Source organism: Drosophila simulans, chromosome 3R (genome assembly GCF_016746395.2).
Source record: "Drosophila simulans strain w501 chromosome 3R, Prin_Dsim_3.1, whole genome shotgun sequence".
Classification (NCBI taxonomy): domain Eukaryota; kingdom Metazoa; phylum Arthropoda; class Insecta; order Diptera; family Drosophilidae; genus Drosophila; species Drosophila simulans.
In genome coordinates this window covers 24891383-24906706 of record NC_052523.2, presented here as the reverse complement: position 1 = coordinate 24906706, position 15324 = coordinate 24891383, and the positions used below count along the sequence as shown (strand labels likewise).

At 44.4% G+C, this 15324-nt stretch overlaps 2 protein-coding genes across 2 annotated transcripts; both read left to right on the top strand.

The window, feature by feature from the left end:
- The first annotated feature begins 11492 nt into the window (after positions 1-11492).
- Positions 11493-12748, top strand: LOC6729953. The gene has a single exon (XM_002105212.4). The coding sequence runs from the start codon at positions 11511-11513 to the stop codon at positions 12609-12611; it is 1101 nt and encodes a 366-aa protein (XP_002105248.2). The 5' UTR covers positions 11493-11510; the 3' UTR covers positions 12612-12748.
- Positions 12749-12761: 13 nt separating this feature from the next.
- LOC6729952 (uncharacterized protein DDB_G0287625) lies at positions 12762-13803 on the top strand. Its single transcript, XM_002105211.4, has one exon. It carries the CDS (start codon positions 12765-12767, stop codon positions 13755-13757), a length of 993 nt encoding a protein of 330 aa, XP_002105247.1. The 5' UTR covers positions 12762-12764; the 3' UTR covers positions 13758-13803.
- Positions 13804-15324: the final 1521 nt, after the last annotated feature.

Genomic DNA, 15324 nt, shown 5'->3' with positions numbered 1-15324 from the left:
CACGCGCATTGAATCTGAATCTGAAGCCGTAGCTGGAGATGGAGCTGGAGCCTCGGTTGCATTTCACTTGATGTCCTCTCCCACTTGTCGTCATCGCTGTCAGTGCAGCCGAGAAGGAGAAGTCCTGGGTGTCCTGGGAACCCTAGAAGTCGTCCTGCGAGTTGTCCCGCCCGTCATCCGGCTGCTTAATGTCAACTCTTGGCATTTTGTCTTAGCAGCAACAGAAAAAATTGAATTTATGATAGGGTCTTTGGGTGTTTTCGCATTCTGCTGGCCACGCAGATTTTGCACCGATAGCTTTTGGCCTGGCTCAGCAACTCAATTCCGTCGTAATGCTGCCACCAATGCTGCTTCTCCGCCACCTTTCAACGGATTTCATTTCGGCTCCCTAACGCAAATCAACTGACCGAGCTGGCGAATTGCGAATTTCAAATGCATTTTGCACTTTTCAATCTAAAACTTCATTAATTTGAGCGCTCTACTTGCACTTAAACTTAAGATAAGAATGTGCTTGATTATTGCTCAGGTAAAAATCCGAATTATATAGAATGATCTGCAACATTTAAGCTTAAATCTTGTATAATGACCTGTTAACGGATTTTTAAGACACATGGGTCTTTCCACATTTCATATTCGTATCAGGCATTTCTCTCAGTGCAGCTACTCCATTCAGAAATGGCTCTTTCGGTACCGCTGACCAAACACTCAGTCAGCGGGCTCATTATTTTTAGTAACTGCCTGGCTGCATGTTTATAATGCGGCTGGCCATTTGGTTTTTAGTAATTCTGGATTTGCCTGATATTAGCCGGGTTGTGGCGGTCCCCACGTGCATTTCTATATTTTCATCCGAATATGTGAATGTTTTTGGAGTGGTGGTCCTGTTTGGGGGCTATGCTTGGAACACATTTGCCCCATGTAGCCGCCGCGGAGCTCCGTGCCCGGAGAGCACTTTAATGATGTTGTTTTCTTCGAATTTCGGTTTATTTATGCAGTCATCTGTGTGCCGCGGCTTGTTTACCCGGCATTGCATTATATAATTTCGGCTCAGTTTTGCAAAATCAACATGTGGCAATGGCTGCTGCTGTTGGTCGGCCACGCTGCCTTTCTGGCCCATACGCTACATGATATATGCTGTATGCTAAATGCTATATGCGGCTTTGGGCCACATTCTGTATCGTTATTGAGCTGGTTTCCACTTTTCAGTTTTCAGTTTTCAGTATTCAGCTTTCTGTTTTCAGCGTTCAGTTGCCCAGTGTTTGCGCGCTCGGTGCTGCCACACAAAATGCTGGGGCACAGAGTGTGTCGCCCCCGTGTGCGAAATATAAATGAATTTGTTCAGTCGAAGCGCGTCGAGTTTATGCTGCCATTCAGTATTCCGTATTGCCCCGCCCCCATTTGCCCGCTCTCATTCTGCACCTGACACACAAGGCAAGGCAGCCAGCGAAAATTTCATATTCATAATTTAATTAAATTAACATTTTGTTGAATTATGTACTTACATGACTGTGGCACAAAATATGGTTTAGGCATGGCATGTCATGTGTATGGCCCAAGGGATTTACATCTTTCCGTGCTCCCCACACGCCGAATCTCACCCATATTGAATTGCCTCCGAGTCGCCGGAATTTTGGGCAAAATACACATCTTTACGTTTATTTGGAATGATTGCAGCAGACCGGAAAACCCACATAAAAGTGGGCTATGCCCAGAAAACGAGGAAATTAGTAGTAATAGATGAGAAGTATTATATAGAATAGAAATGAATAGAAAAGTATAGGGTATTGAAGTTTATTAGGCCCCACGACGATAGCCTAGTTTGGCTACACCAAAGACAATAGAACTTAAAATGTAAAATCTATGCTCACTCTTTTAAATTCGAAAGGACATAGCCAAGATGTCTGTAACAGTGCCAAGAAACAGGAATCAAGATCCGGAGACAAGTGTTTAAATTACACACGACATTGTTCGAATTTGTTTATCTCAGGATTTTTTCGCCAGCTTTGTGTCATTGAAGGCGCTTTGGCACCGAGACAAGCACAATCGCAATCGCCCTCATACTCACCTGCCCGCCTGACCATTGTCCTGGCAAGGATACCCACAAGATCGAACGGATGGGATGGGGGGCGATGGCATGGGACGGGATGTGTCACTTGTAGCAATTTGAAGTTTACAGGGTCACTGGGGACCTTCGGAACCTTCGGAACCTCGTTGCCCATAAAGGAAGGCAAAAACTTAAAGACAATGGCAGGCGGACGTAACAAAAACCGTAATCTACTCAACAACTTACTTTGCTTATACAACAAGGATCTGAAATCAGTGTTTGCGGGTGTGGGATGGGTGTGGGATTTGGATTGGGTCGTGGGTTATTGTCTTGGGCATCGCTGACTGGCTTCTTCGTTCGCCTCTTCGACTCGAGGACGACATACGACAAGTTTTTCGAATAAAACCAATACAAGACGCTGGCGACACACTTAAGTATGAACAAATAACAAACTAAATAAAATGCCAAAGACACCAGCCCGAGGGGCCTTGAATTGGCCGGGCCAGCCACAATAACTGTTTGGGGAAGGTCTTATTCCATATAAATATATGTACGTACTGTATATGAAAATCAGCTTTGGCTTTGTGAGTGTCAGAAAAAAAAAACAAACAAAATGGGGAAAAAAGAAAAAAAATCGTATTTAATTTTTGGTTTTGTTTTCCCTGTTTTCGGATGCTGTTTTTATTTTTGCATACAGCATCAAAGTTTTTGCTACTTCAAAATGTGAAGCAGATAAAAATAATGGAAAAGTTTTTACGGGGAATGGGAAAGGAAGTTCGTCCATATAGAGCAATATGCCACAGTTCGGTTCGCTTTTTGGCCTGCAGATGGCGTCGACTTAAGGTGGCAACTACTTAAAGTTCAACTTTGGCTTAAGCACTCGCTGCAGGCTGCAGGCTGTTCCACGTGGGGGTGTGACACCTTTTTTCCATGCCCGGTGTAACAAGGCCACTTTATTTATTACCCTACCCAGTTTCCCTGGGTCTTTCGTTTCCACTCCAGTGCTTAGTCCTGAATCAGGAGGTTTTTATTGCCGACGCTGCCCCACTTAGTTGCGAAGTCCTTAGATAATAATCCTTTCGCCTAGCCTGGCTTAATAATAAATGACAGTGCTTGGTGCTTGGTGCTCGGTTTGAGTAATCGGATTGCAAGTTTATCGAGTGCATTCAAACCAATTAGATCCTCACATGCTAATAATGAAGCGATTCTATATTTTCGCCATGGAAGTGAGTGAAATGTGAGTGAGCTGGGAATCGCATGAATTGGGCTAATCCTCGGGGTGCCGGCGGTAAAGCATTTGCAACACCTAGCACTCTGCCATCTGGCTGGGAGTGCACCTGTGTGCTCGGCTCGGTGTGCGCCACAATGGCAACTAATCAGCTTTTTGTGCAACACGCGCGAATGTTGCCCGAGGTGGTAATGGAGTGATTTGGCTCTGGATTTGCCTGCCACAATACACTACAGAAAAATGAATATTTCGAGGAGAGCATCAAGAGTGAGGTGGTGCTCCAGATAAAAGTATTAAGAACTGTGAATATTGAACGGAAAGGTAAATATTGTTTGTTTTTCTGCATTTTAAAACTAAGCTTAAGAGTTTAATTTGTATTTCACAAAGATCAGTAAATTGGTTATGAAAAGCTCCGATTGTTTTAGGCCTTTTCTTTTTGTGTGTGTACCTGCAACTTTTCAGTTGTTTCACTTTGGGGAGCTGAATTTCACTCAAAAGAGGCAAGGCAGTGAACCGTGCAGGTAGACCCCTCATCACCACCCACTTGGCACCACCCACTCGGCACCACCCAGTGCACCAGCACTCGTGGCTGTGATTTATTTACCGTTGAAATTATCTTGTTTTGCGGTTTGATGCATCGCATTGCCAAAGTAACTTTATTTTGCACTCGAAACCTTTTTGCACTGCACCGCGCAGAGATAAAAATTTACGTTTCGGCTTTCATTTTCTTTTTGTGTTACTTTTTTCCCTTTTTTTGTATTTTTTTTTTTGCTTTCGGTGAGCCAGCCCGCTCCCACTTTGTGTTGCTAACTTTTCAACTAACGTCGACTTGGGTGAAAATTGACTTTGCAGGGATCCAGGGATCCTGGCAGCCAGGAGGACGCACTGCAACCGACTCCCCCACCCCGCCGCTAGGCGTTCTTTTAGTGCATAAAACTTTTGTGTTAGACTATCAATATTTGCGCCTGTGAGGGCGGACAGTTTATCTAGCTGCAGTTTGGAGTTTGTGTGCATGCTGCGGCCGAGCGAGGATTCTAGATGGTTAAGGATGCCGCATAGATGGTGGGCGAAAGCGAAGCGCAACACTCCAGTTTAATTGGTAACCAGGCGAGCTGTGTACATTTTTAAGTAAGAGTTAATATTTAAGGGCTTGAGTTCAGTCGGGCTTGCTCAGCTAATTTGACACTTGAATTCGAAAGTTGAAAGCTGAAAGTTTTGGTGGAGATTCGTATCGGTTTTTTGGCCAAGCCGCATACACGAAAATGCCATATCAAAGCCAACCACACGTCACATTCACACGCACACGGACGGAAACTGCTTTCGCTGCAGGTGTGGGTGTGTTTTTCCAACCCCCACCATTAGACATACACACACACACACACACACTCATGCAAATGAGTGTGACACCGTGTGTTTATCATGCTTAAATAGCTTACACAATTATAATAATCCCCGCTGCCACTAAACGCAGACAATGTCCATGGAAAACACACACGGTTTTGGACCAGCACAATGGGGTGATTGAAAATCAAACGTCGAATTAAACAATTTGAAAGTAATCAGAAAATCCATCTCGTTGTCCTTTTTCATAGTTGAATATCTCGGATTAATAGAATTAAATATGGCAAATCTGTTTTACTTTTGTTTATTATTCCTGCATTCTCCAACTCCAGTCTAATGCATCCCATGGTGGCCTCCGTTTGTTTGCTAACTATTTTTGTTGGCAATTTATTTGAAAATTGAATATAAATTATTTACTAAAAAAGCATTAAGAGAGCGAGTGGCCAACAAAGGCGGGAACAAAGGCACAAACATGGCTCTGTAATTTTAATTAAAACAAACACACGGACGCATGATGGTGAGAAGGACATGGCTCGCTACTTCTCCACATACATGTATGCACGTTGTGGAGGTCCTGGCTGATTACATTTTAGTTGTATCGTTCAACTTTTACCCATAATTGTTCGGGGGGAACTGGATCTGAGGGCATGATTTGTTTGTTTGTTTGTTTGTTGTTTGCTGTAGCTGTCATTATAAATTTCATTTTGGCCAGAACGGAAGTCGGTGTGTCTGCGCATGGATTTAGCAGCAATAATGAGGTGATATCGGAGGTTGCAGCGGTGGGAGCGGTTGCGATTCCACTCCCATCCTAATTGGCAAAACAAAAAGAGTGTGTGTGCATTGTGAATCAATAATGAGTGGAGTCGAATCGAGCCCTTAAAGTCCCCTTTGTGCGCCACAATTTAACCGCATTGACCATTGATTGAGTTACAGGTTGCCGATGAGGACTGCCATGGCCAATGCTATTTGCACATTAGACCAAATTCAATAATAATGGCAAATGCAAAACAGAAACTAATTGCAATTTGCATGCAGTTTCTCCAAACAGTAACATGCCAACTGTTTATTGAGTTACTTCATAATTACAATAGTCATTGCCATGGCACACCGATATTGTTATAGTTTTTGGTCCTGACCTGGGGCTTCTCTGCGGGATTTGCAACTGGAGATTGGAGAGCAGAGCTGCCATTTTGCTTTTATGTGGTAAAATTGAAGCTTAAAGTTGATTCGCCATTAGGAATTTACAGGAAACTATAATCATCCTTCATGCCGGATTGTAAATAAAGTTATACTTGCTCAACTCTAGCTTATGCTGCTTTTTAGTAACTTTTCATGTATAATATTTGGTATTCGTATTATTAAACTTAAGTAGATTCTTCTTACTCCATTATTTTTTTTGAAATAGTTATCCGTCAGCACTGTTAAGTGCATTCAGCGGCATAATAAGCTCAAATGCCTGCCAGTCCACACGAAAACCGCAAATTTAACTACCAATTCAGTGGGCAAGGACTGGAAATTCTTGTCCGGGCCCTCAAAAGTAGGCCCTGTGTTATTGCCCAACTATTGGCATGACCAGTAATATCATAAATTCATTACCCACAAGGCACATGGCCACGCCCCCCGATAACCACACGCCCCCTGCCGCAGTAATGAGCTTTCACATTTCAGCAGTGGGGGGCAATGGAGCTCATCATCGCCAGCTAGCCAGCCAGCCGCCCCCTGCCAGTTGCCACGCCTCCATTAGCGGGAATGACTATTGAAAACCGGTTGACCAAAAATGACGCGCAAATGTTGGCAACATTAAATTAAAGCGCCAGCAAACTGGCTCAAACCGCACGCGAAAATTTATGCATATAAATCAGGCAACGTGGCGCGTTGTTCGCTGATTGACGTGTGCCCGTCGTTCGTCAGGCCCGGCAAACTACTGCTAATTTGTCGGAGGGTCCTGCGAACTGCCAGCACACCCCTCCCCCCCTCAAAGGAGGACTTCAAAAAAATAGAAGGAAAAATCGGAAACAACCAAAACAAGGCAAACGCGGCCAAGCCAAACCAAAGCAAACAAAAACAGCAGCTGGAGCAACTGAGCGGCGAAATGTGCCGAAATTCCATCAAAGCGACGTTTTACGGATAAAACATTTGCATATTTTGATTGGACACGCCCAGTTGTGTGTGCACAGTGGGCGAGCAAACAATGGCGACGCTTCTGGGACGCTCCTGGGTCGGGACGGTACGGGACGGGTCGGGTCGCTGTGGCATGCAGCTAACAAACTGCGACGTGCGCTAGGCTCAGACAGCAGCAACACGCAGCAGCAGCAGCAGCAACAGCAGCAACACAATGGCGGCAACTATGGCTGCGATAAGGGAATCGGTATATGGCAGTCAGGAATCGGTGAACGGGCGTAGGGAGCTCGTAGGGGGGAGTCGCGACTCCCGACTGGACACGCCCCCTGGGGTGGCAAGGAGGGGCGGTTCTGACTGGTCTATCATGCGGCTGACGTGACGTGACGCGGCAGCGATTTTTACACTTTGCACTTTTTTCACATTCCGATACCCAGGGCATTTTAAAATATGACGGGTAGATAAGTTCAGCAATTAACTTTAACCACTATAGTGCTTTTATAGACAATAAACAACTTTTTGAGCCCTAGTGCATGTTGATCTTATAACTAAATTTTAAACCCTGGCTATATTTTAGTCGTATTTCTATAGCCCATTCCATTCGATTACTTTAATGATTTCCAGCATTTACTGCTTCCGATTTTGCTGGTCAGTGGCTTTTTGTTTCACTTTTTTTAAACGCGCTTTTTAGTTGAACTCCCGATTATTTTTTTTCTGTCATTTTGGCGTCGTCATCCGTCGCTGTTGTCGTCGTGGGCAATAAATCTTCATTTTCGCTATTAAAATGTTGTAATATTTTCGCTTGTTTTTTTAACTCGCTGCCGATTGTCCTTGTCGTCCTGCATAGCCGTTGAGATATATATTTTGAGTTTTGGTTTAAGGACCGCGGCCAGAGCCATAAATAAAAATAGAGAATAAAAATTGAATAGCTAGCGGTTGCCTTAGTTTTTTTCGCCGATTGCCAATTTTATTAAGGGGTGCCGCTTAGATTTTGTGGTCCTAAACGGATTTATGCCCGTTCGTAATTGATCAGCTCGGCGAAATTGCCCCGGCGATAAGCCATTCGTTAGCAACTCGCCTTAAGTACGAGCATATCTCACAATGGCGACAGCTGATGTCATTGCTGACGCATTGCGTATACGCAACGTGGCACCGCCATTAGTGGGTGTCCTTTGAACCGGCTACTGAATGCCAATGCGAATGGGAATGCATGCAGCTATCGTGCTGCGACCCTTATTACATTAAAATATTTGACACAATTGCAGCTTTATGGCAATTTGCAAATTGCATTGCCACCCGCGGAGTTCGCCTTTGGATTTGGCATTGGTATGACTTTGTCAGGTGCACACACATTGTGTGATGTGTGAGCTGTGTCATTTTGAATAATTTCAGAGTGCGTGACAACATTTTTTGCCTCGCCTCGCATGCAAGTCAATCAATTTGGTTGGCGAGAAATATTGAAAAGTAATTTTACTCTACGCTTTTCCGACACACATTCAATGTTCTGCGCTTAAAGTTTGCTGAAATCGGAAAAGCCACTAATAAATTGATTTGGCAGGCGTGTGATTTTCACGCATTTCCTCCTCGCGATTAAAGCAGTAAAATAAATTCACCAAAGCTCGATTCACTTCCGAGCCGAGGTCATAAATCAAACTGTCTAAAATGGCATACATAAATTCTCATACTGGAAAAGGCATTTGCGATGAAATTAACACGCTGCGGCCCAGGACATCGTATCGTTTGCTGTGATTAATGCAACGCGGCGTATGCGTAACGTTTCGCTAGCTGTCTTTATTAATGGACGCTGATTTGCACATAAAGCAGCGCACACACATATGAGCCGAGCGATAAAATGTGGCCATGGGCGTGTGGAGCAGGGATCTCGGAGCAGGGAACTGGTGGCCTACAAGGTGCTGGGATTAAACTAGATAGCTGCTCAGCAGCTCTGCAGCTCCCTCGCCTCATGGTTGTGGCTTCTTGGCTGGAGCAGCTTTGCTCCTTCGTCCCCCATCCTCCTGCAGCTTGGGCTGCTGCCTGGGCATTGTTGTAGAGTCATTAAGGTGTAAATTATACCACTAATTAGCCATTAAGTAGCAAACGGCAGCAGGCAGCGTTTAAGCACGTACATTCCAAAACAAAACGAGTTCTGCGTGCTTTGAAGGACTAGCAACTATAAGGGAGCAATAAAATTTAATGAGCATATAAAATGTGAGAGTGAAAAGTAAATTCTGTAGCTCAAATCGAACAGATATGTGGGTAGAGCTTAAAGGTGTCCCGGGATTACCAATCCTTTGGCAGTAACGCCATACATATCCAGCCAGAACCAACCAGAGTTGAACAACAAAGCAAGTGCGAGGAAGCAGCAGGAATAGTTTGAAAAAATATTGAATTCTTGAGACATAAACAAAGTGAAGAGGAGCAGCAACTCCGGCGGACTATTGAAGCAGAAAATCGAAAATTTATACAAATATGTTGAAAGAGCAGGGCAAAATAGAGCAGCGCTTTGGCGTTCGGGAAATGTGCAACGGCGGCAACAAAAGGAGCAGTAGTCCTTGTCTATGTCCGTGTGCCTGTGTGTGTGCGTATGTGTGTGTGTTTGCCATGGCGAAATTTGCATTTATTTGCTGAGGGTATGTTCAAGTGTGCAACGAACTGTGCTTGAGTAGAAGACAGGCAGAGAGCCAGTGCAATCAAAGGCAAAGCCGCCACCGCCGAGATCGCTCCTTCAGCTCCTTTTGCTCCTTTCTGGTGCTGGTGCTGCTCCACTTTTCACTTGGCCAGCGGCGGTTCGTGTTCATTGCATCCATGGCTTCCTTTTGCCGTGTCCATCTCCGAAAACTGCAGAAGACAAATGTACTCGCACAGCTGACCCTGCAGCCAAATCCCGGCCAGAGATCCATCTGTGGAGCAGATCCTTCTAGGCGGCAGCAGCGCCTTTGATTGCTTTTAAAGTGCTCCCTTCTCGAAATTGAATTTGCCATTAGTCGCTGGCAACTTGTAAATTCAAATAAGCTCAACCCCCATCATCTAGCTGGCCCCCTCCTGTGTTTTTCATTGCGTCATGCTGCATAATGAGCTGCAAAATCTTTGCCCGGCTTACATGGCGTGTGAGTGACATTTAATTTGCCGTCGACAGCGTTCGGATAAAACTCAACTACCGCCCTAGCGCAAATCATCCTTTAAGCAGTGTTCATAATTGGGCTTCAGTTTTAAGGGAAAGGGTTCATAGTGCCACTCGAACATTGGAACACCCTTTTATGCAAAGCCTCCGTATAGTTAATAAAAAGGTATCCCTAATCAATTCGCGACTCGTCTAATGTATCAGATTTGGCGCCCTTCCAACTTGCAAATGGAGATTGTTTATTGGATGAAAGTCAGCTCATAGGAGCACTAAAATCCCTCTGAATCCGGAAGCAAACCGGATCCAGCACACGTTTTACAGCTAATAATAAATGACCCGAGGTTTCTTGTCGTCGTCCACGTTTTTCAACCGGGCACGTACGCATAAATTTCGACAAGGTCGTTGAATATCCTTTTTTTTCTGCCCATGCCAGGTGGGGTCTCCCCATACGTCCCCTGGCGTCGACACATAAACATAATGACCAGCTATTATGGCCGGTCGGATCGGCTTACGGGTACGGCAAACGGCGAACGGCAAACACATGTTTGTCAGTCGGGTAATGTGCCAAGTGTAACATATTTTAAATAATTGATGAGCGAACCCGACCCGGCAGCTGTTCCTGCTCCTGTTCCTGGCTGCCTTCGTGCCTTTCCGCCTTGCCTGCGGATATCCAGATCCTGACCCGTACTATATATTTGCATGGAAAAGCCTTCGTCTGCCCATCAATTAGACGCACTCGTCGCCGTCGAGCCTGCCGACATGGCTGTCACTTTTTGCTGTCGACGGCAGAGGAGCAGGGAGTTTCCAGCTGGAAATGCCTTTGGCTCATCCGTTTTCTTGCCGCAGGCGGTGCATACATTACAAACACTTCAATTTCCGTCTGCCAGTCAGTCCACTTCAGAGGCCCAGTCGAAGACTGATTCTGAATCAGTTTTTTCAGTTTTTCCTCCAGAAAAGGGGGTACTTTCCCGCACCAGACAACTGTAATCAAAGCAAATTAATTATCTATGTCCTTCGTTGTGCGCCGCACTTTTTCAGCCATCTTGCTTATATACCTTTTAAGCCTTTCATGTCCGGCACAATGTCGTCTGCCGTTGGCAGGACGGTCCACTCAGCTGTCTGCTCGGATCTCGATGGCGGCAAAAGGCAAGAGTTAAATGCCGGGCATCGATGGCTGGCTTATAATTCAATGTGCAGCCGCAGGCCAGCACATATACTCTCAAAAACTCCAGCAATATCCCATTCGTTCATTCACTTTCGTCGCGCACAAAAGTAGACTACAAAAAATGGCAATGCCAAAACAATGACAGACACGGCAAATAAAGGACATGCAGGAATTACACAGAGAATGTGAGAGAGAAGTGAGAGATGAGCCTGCCGATTGGCTTTCATCTAAATTTTTAATTAATATTTCTACATTGAGAAAAAATCTGTTTATCTTATACTTAAAGAAAAAGTATATTAGGCATAAAGTTCAATTCAAATTTGCCATTTATTTGAAGTTTGTATTATTCGTTGTATTTTATACATATTTGGATTTGATTAAAGCTTTTTTCTGAGTGACTTAATTTTCTTTTGCTCAAAGTGAAACTAATTAAGTTAGCTAACTGAATCTCTTTTGGCGTGCTGGAATCTGATTAAAGTGCCAGTTTCTTTTCGACATGCGACTCCTAATCACATGCATTTTGTACATCCTTGGTCTGGACTACAGTGCCTCCCTGTGGATTAAAAGGTACTCGGAGAACTACCACCGACCCACTTACTACAATCGAGCCCACAGAACCAAAGACCACGTAAATTACAATCGCGAAGCCCTTGAGGAACGGGACAAACCGAAGCCGGAGGAGGTCCAAAAGCGACTTCCCTTCGATGCGACGCGGGACTTGACATACTACGTGAACGTGCTGAACGAGGGATCTGTCATCTGTGCGGGGGCTCTGATCTCCCGCAGGATGGTCGTGACCTCGACGCACTGTTTCCAGCCGCGAAGATTCGATCTGATATACGAGTACACGGCCAAACATCTGTCCATATTGACTGGCATGGAATTGGACGACAATCCCGAACCACATCAGGTGATCGGATTTTTCATGCCGGTTAATAAGAAGGATCGCTTTACCAACCACGTGGCTCTGCTCGCCCTCTCTAACAAGCTCGACAGAGACAAATACCGATATATTCCCCTGCATCGTAAGAGGCCACAGGCGGGGGATGACGTAAAGATGGCCTACTTTGGTCCACCCAAGTTCCAGATCAGACTGTACAACACGCGGGTTATGGACATAAATCGCTGCAAAATCCACTACGGCCTAAAGGAGGTATTCCATGTTTCCACCTTCGAGCCGGAATTCATCTGCGTGCGAAACAAGCGGCACTCGAAGAAGACCACATGCAGCACTCGACCTGGGGATCCCTTACTGATTGACAACAAACTGGCGGCCATCAATATATATGGAGAGCACTGCGACGAGGACGACGACTCCACCAACATGGACATATACCTACCCATTAGGCCGGTCATACCCTTCATCCAGACGGCCACGGATGCCCTGAGGGCCTTCACCGGATCGGGTCCATACAATGAATCGAATCCATCTACATTGTCACCCCTTCTTGAGACTATAGTGAAGAAGTCGCCCAATGTTTATGTTGGTGGTCCCCCAGAGGAATTAGCATTCGATGATCCTCTTAATGGAGGACCAGATCGGGAAGTCAAGAATTCCATTGAGAATCATGTTGAAAGCGTTCTCGATTATTATTAGTTGTATTCACATATTAATCAGTGTAAAAAATATTATTTTATGGTTGCAATTAGTGTAAATGTCAAAGTATAAGGCGTCACAAATTGATTTTGTAAGCACTATGGTCAAGTCAAAAATAAAATATGCTTAGTACCAGAGACTTGTTGAGTAACGATGCTGCTACCACTCTGCATTATTCAGATCCTTCTGCTCGCTTTCCTGGCGAACGAGTCGGAATCCTCGAACACTCATGTCCATCGCTATATGCTGGACACCTATAAACCGCAGCACAATCGAAAAACCCAAATGAACTACAAACGACGTCGTACTGTAAGGAGCGATAACGAAATGGATTCCGATCCCAATAATCCAAATAATCCCAATAATTCAAATAATCCCGATAATACCGATAATCCTGATAATCTCAATAATCCGAATAATCCCAGTAATGACACAGTACAGTATGGACATTCCAAGGAGCCTGTAGTTACCTTGACCAATTCGGACAAGAAGGTGCCGCTGCACGAGCTGATGGTGAGACTCTATCAGCGAAACAAATATATCTGCATGGGCACAGTGATATCCGAGATGCTAGTGATTACCACTACCACTTGTTTTGATTCGGCCAGCGATGATGTGGTCACGATGAAGATGTACGATGACGAAGTCCTCGAAGGGAAAAAGGTCGCTCTCAACCAGACCTACCTGAAAGGAGCGGATCCCATGCTGGTTGCTATTCAACTATCCAAGTCCCCAAAGAATTCCAAAGTGACTGGCGACACCGTGAAGCTGTGCGACTCGGAGCTGGAAATATACGAGCCCATCGAGCTGCCACTGTGGATCAGGAGTCGCCACAGTATTCACTCGCAGACAACGTACATCATACCGATTCAGGCGTGCCGACTCCGCATGAGGGATCCCGAAGCGGTGGTCGCCACCGACACCATGATCTGCGTGAAGAACATGAAGTATACGGCCCAGTGCCAGTTGGCCATGGGGAATCCACTCGTCCACGACGAACGCATCTGCGGCATCAATGTGGCTGGTCACAACTGTCCCGCCTTCACGGGCGCGAATCTGTACATCAGGGTATACGATGCTCTCGCCTTCTCGATAATGGGCATGGAGATCATTAAAAACTCCCGCATAGAAGATACGATTTTGTAAATAACAATATAACAATATAACAAATATTATAACAATTTTATTCAAATAATATTTGTTTTTAAATATTTGATTATGTTTAAAATCGGTTTAGTTACACAAAAGTATATTTATCCAGCTTACTTGGTAAGTATAGTTACTACTACATATAAGGTCCATGCCTAATTGGCTGCTAAATCTGAATTATCAATCGGGAGGTGTATTAAATGGCCCATAAAAAGCTAAGGCAATCAGGGGAGTAGTCAGTTTCTAACCATATATCGCCATGTTGAAAGCGGTAGTAATTTTGCTTTTGGCCGTGCTCCAGTTTTGCCACAGCGAAGAGTTGCCCACTTCCGGAGTAAAACATCACAAGATAAGGTACATCAAGGATGATTGGCGTCCACACTTCGGATACAAGCCAAGCCACTACGGAAGTTCGCACGGATGAACTCTGGATTCAGCCTTTCCTTAATTCAATTCAATTGTTATTTCATTAATAATAGCCGATATAAATCTTTCAATTTTCTGAATTTTTTGGGTCTGAACCGTTAAAAGAGCATTGCTTTACCACGGATATGCTGAATCCTCATTGAACTGACAAACATAAAAGATTCAAAAACTGGTTTTGTCCACAATTTAGCGATATGAAAAGCTTGGGATACAATTGAGAAATTTTCAGTAAACAAAGTCAGAATTTAAATATATATTTGTAAAAACTTTTTTCGATTAATCAGCAAAAAGTCATATGAAATACAAATAAATAACCGTTCCCAGAATAACATCAATAGTTTACAACTGAAAAATTGAAAGAACCATGCTGTGAGTTTATTTCCAGCATGATAATATCGTAATCGCCTTATTTATTGTCCAATTTGTTTCTTTTAAATTGAACTGTCCTCCGACTGAGGTCAGACCTGCGGAGATCAAATGAAAAACAATTTTTCGTGCGCCGCAAATATGACATTAAATTGTTCTGCCTCATTTCCGTTCGGCTGACTGAGGTTCAATCAAATTAATGAAAAATTTCTGCCTCGGCCGCCTCCGCTGCCAAATCAAAGTTGCCCCACAAGAACCATGAAGCGCGCAGACGCTTAGCAATATTTGCCGGGAATGTCCTTTGGCTCAGAGTCATTGACGAAAAATCCGGCCGAATGAATGGCAAGAAGAAACTGTACAAACACTGAGATGAAGTGGCAGTGGCAAAAAAGCCTTTTGTACTGCAGCGATAATGTCATCAACTAAAGTACTCCGTCGGGCATAGTGAAAAGTTCTAGTCAATCGCCATAAAGCACATAATGTGACAGGGAGACTGGGACTGGGAATGAGATACATTCGACCATGTTGACAGGCGCATACAAACTGTGTAAACATCATTAAAATGGTTTTTCTCCAAGGACCGCCCTCCCTCGCCATATCGAAATCGAAATGGAAAATCATTGAAATTATATTTCCGTCCATGTGTTCTGTTTACATTTTAGATGTTCCCTTTTGATCTTCCCGCTGCGATTTGTCCCCCTTCCGAGCAGCGAGGTCCTTGCAAATTAGCCGCATATCACTTTATGGGAAAAGCACTTTGGTAAATTAAACT

Coding starts and splice junctions, on each gene's coding strand:
- LOC6729953 (XM_002105212.4), top strand. CDS start 11,511: ATGCGACTCCTAATCACATGCATTTTGTACATCCTTGGTCTGGACTAC.
- LOC6729952 (XM_002105211.4), top strand. CDS start 12,765: ATGCTGCTACCACTCTGCATTATTCAGATCCTTCTGCTCGCTTTCCTG.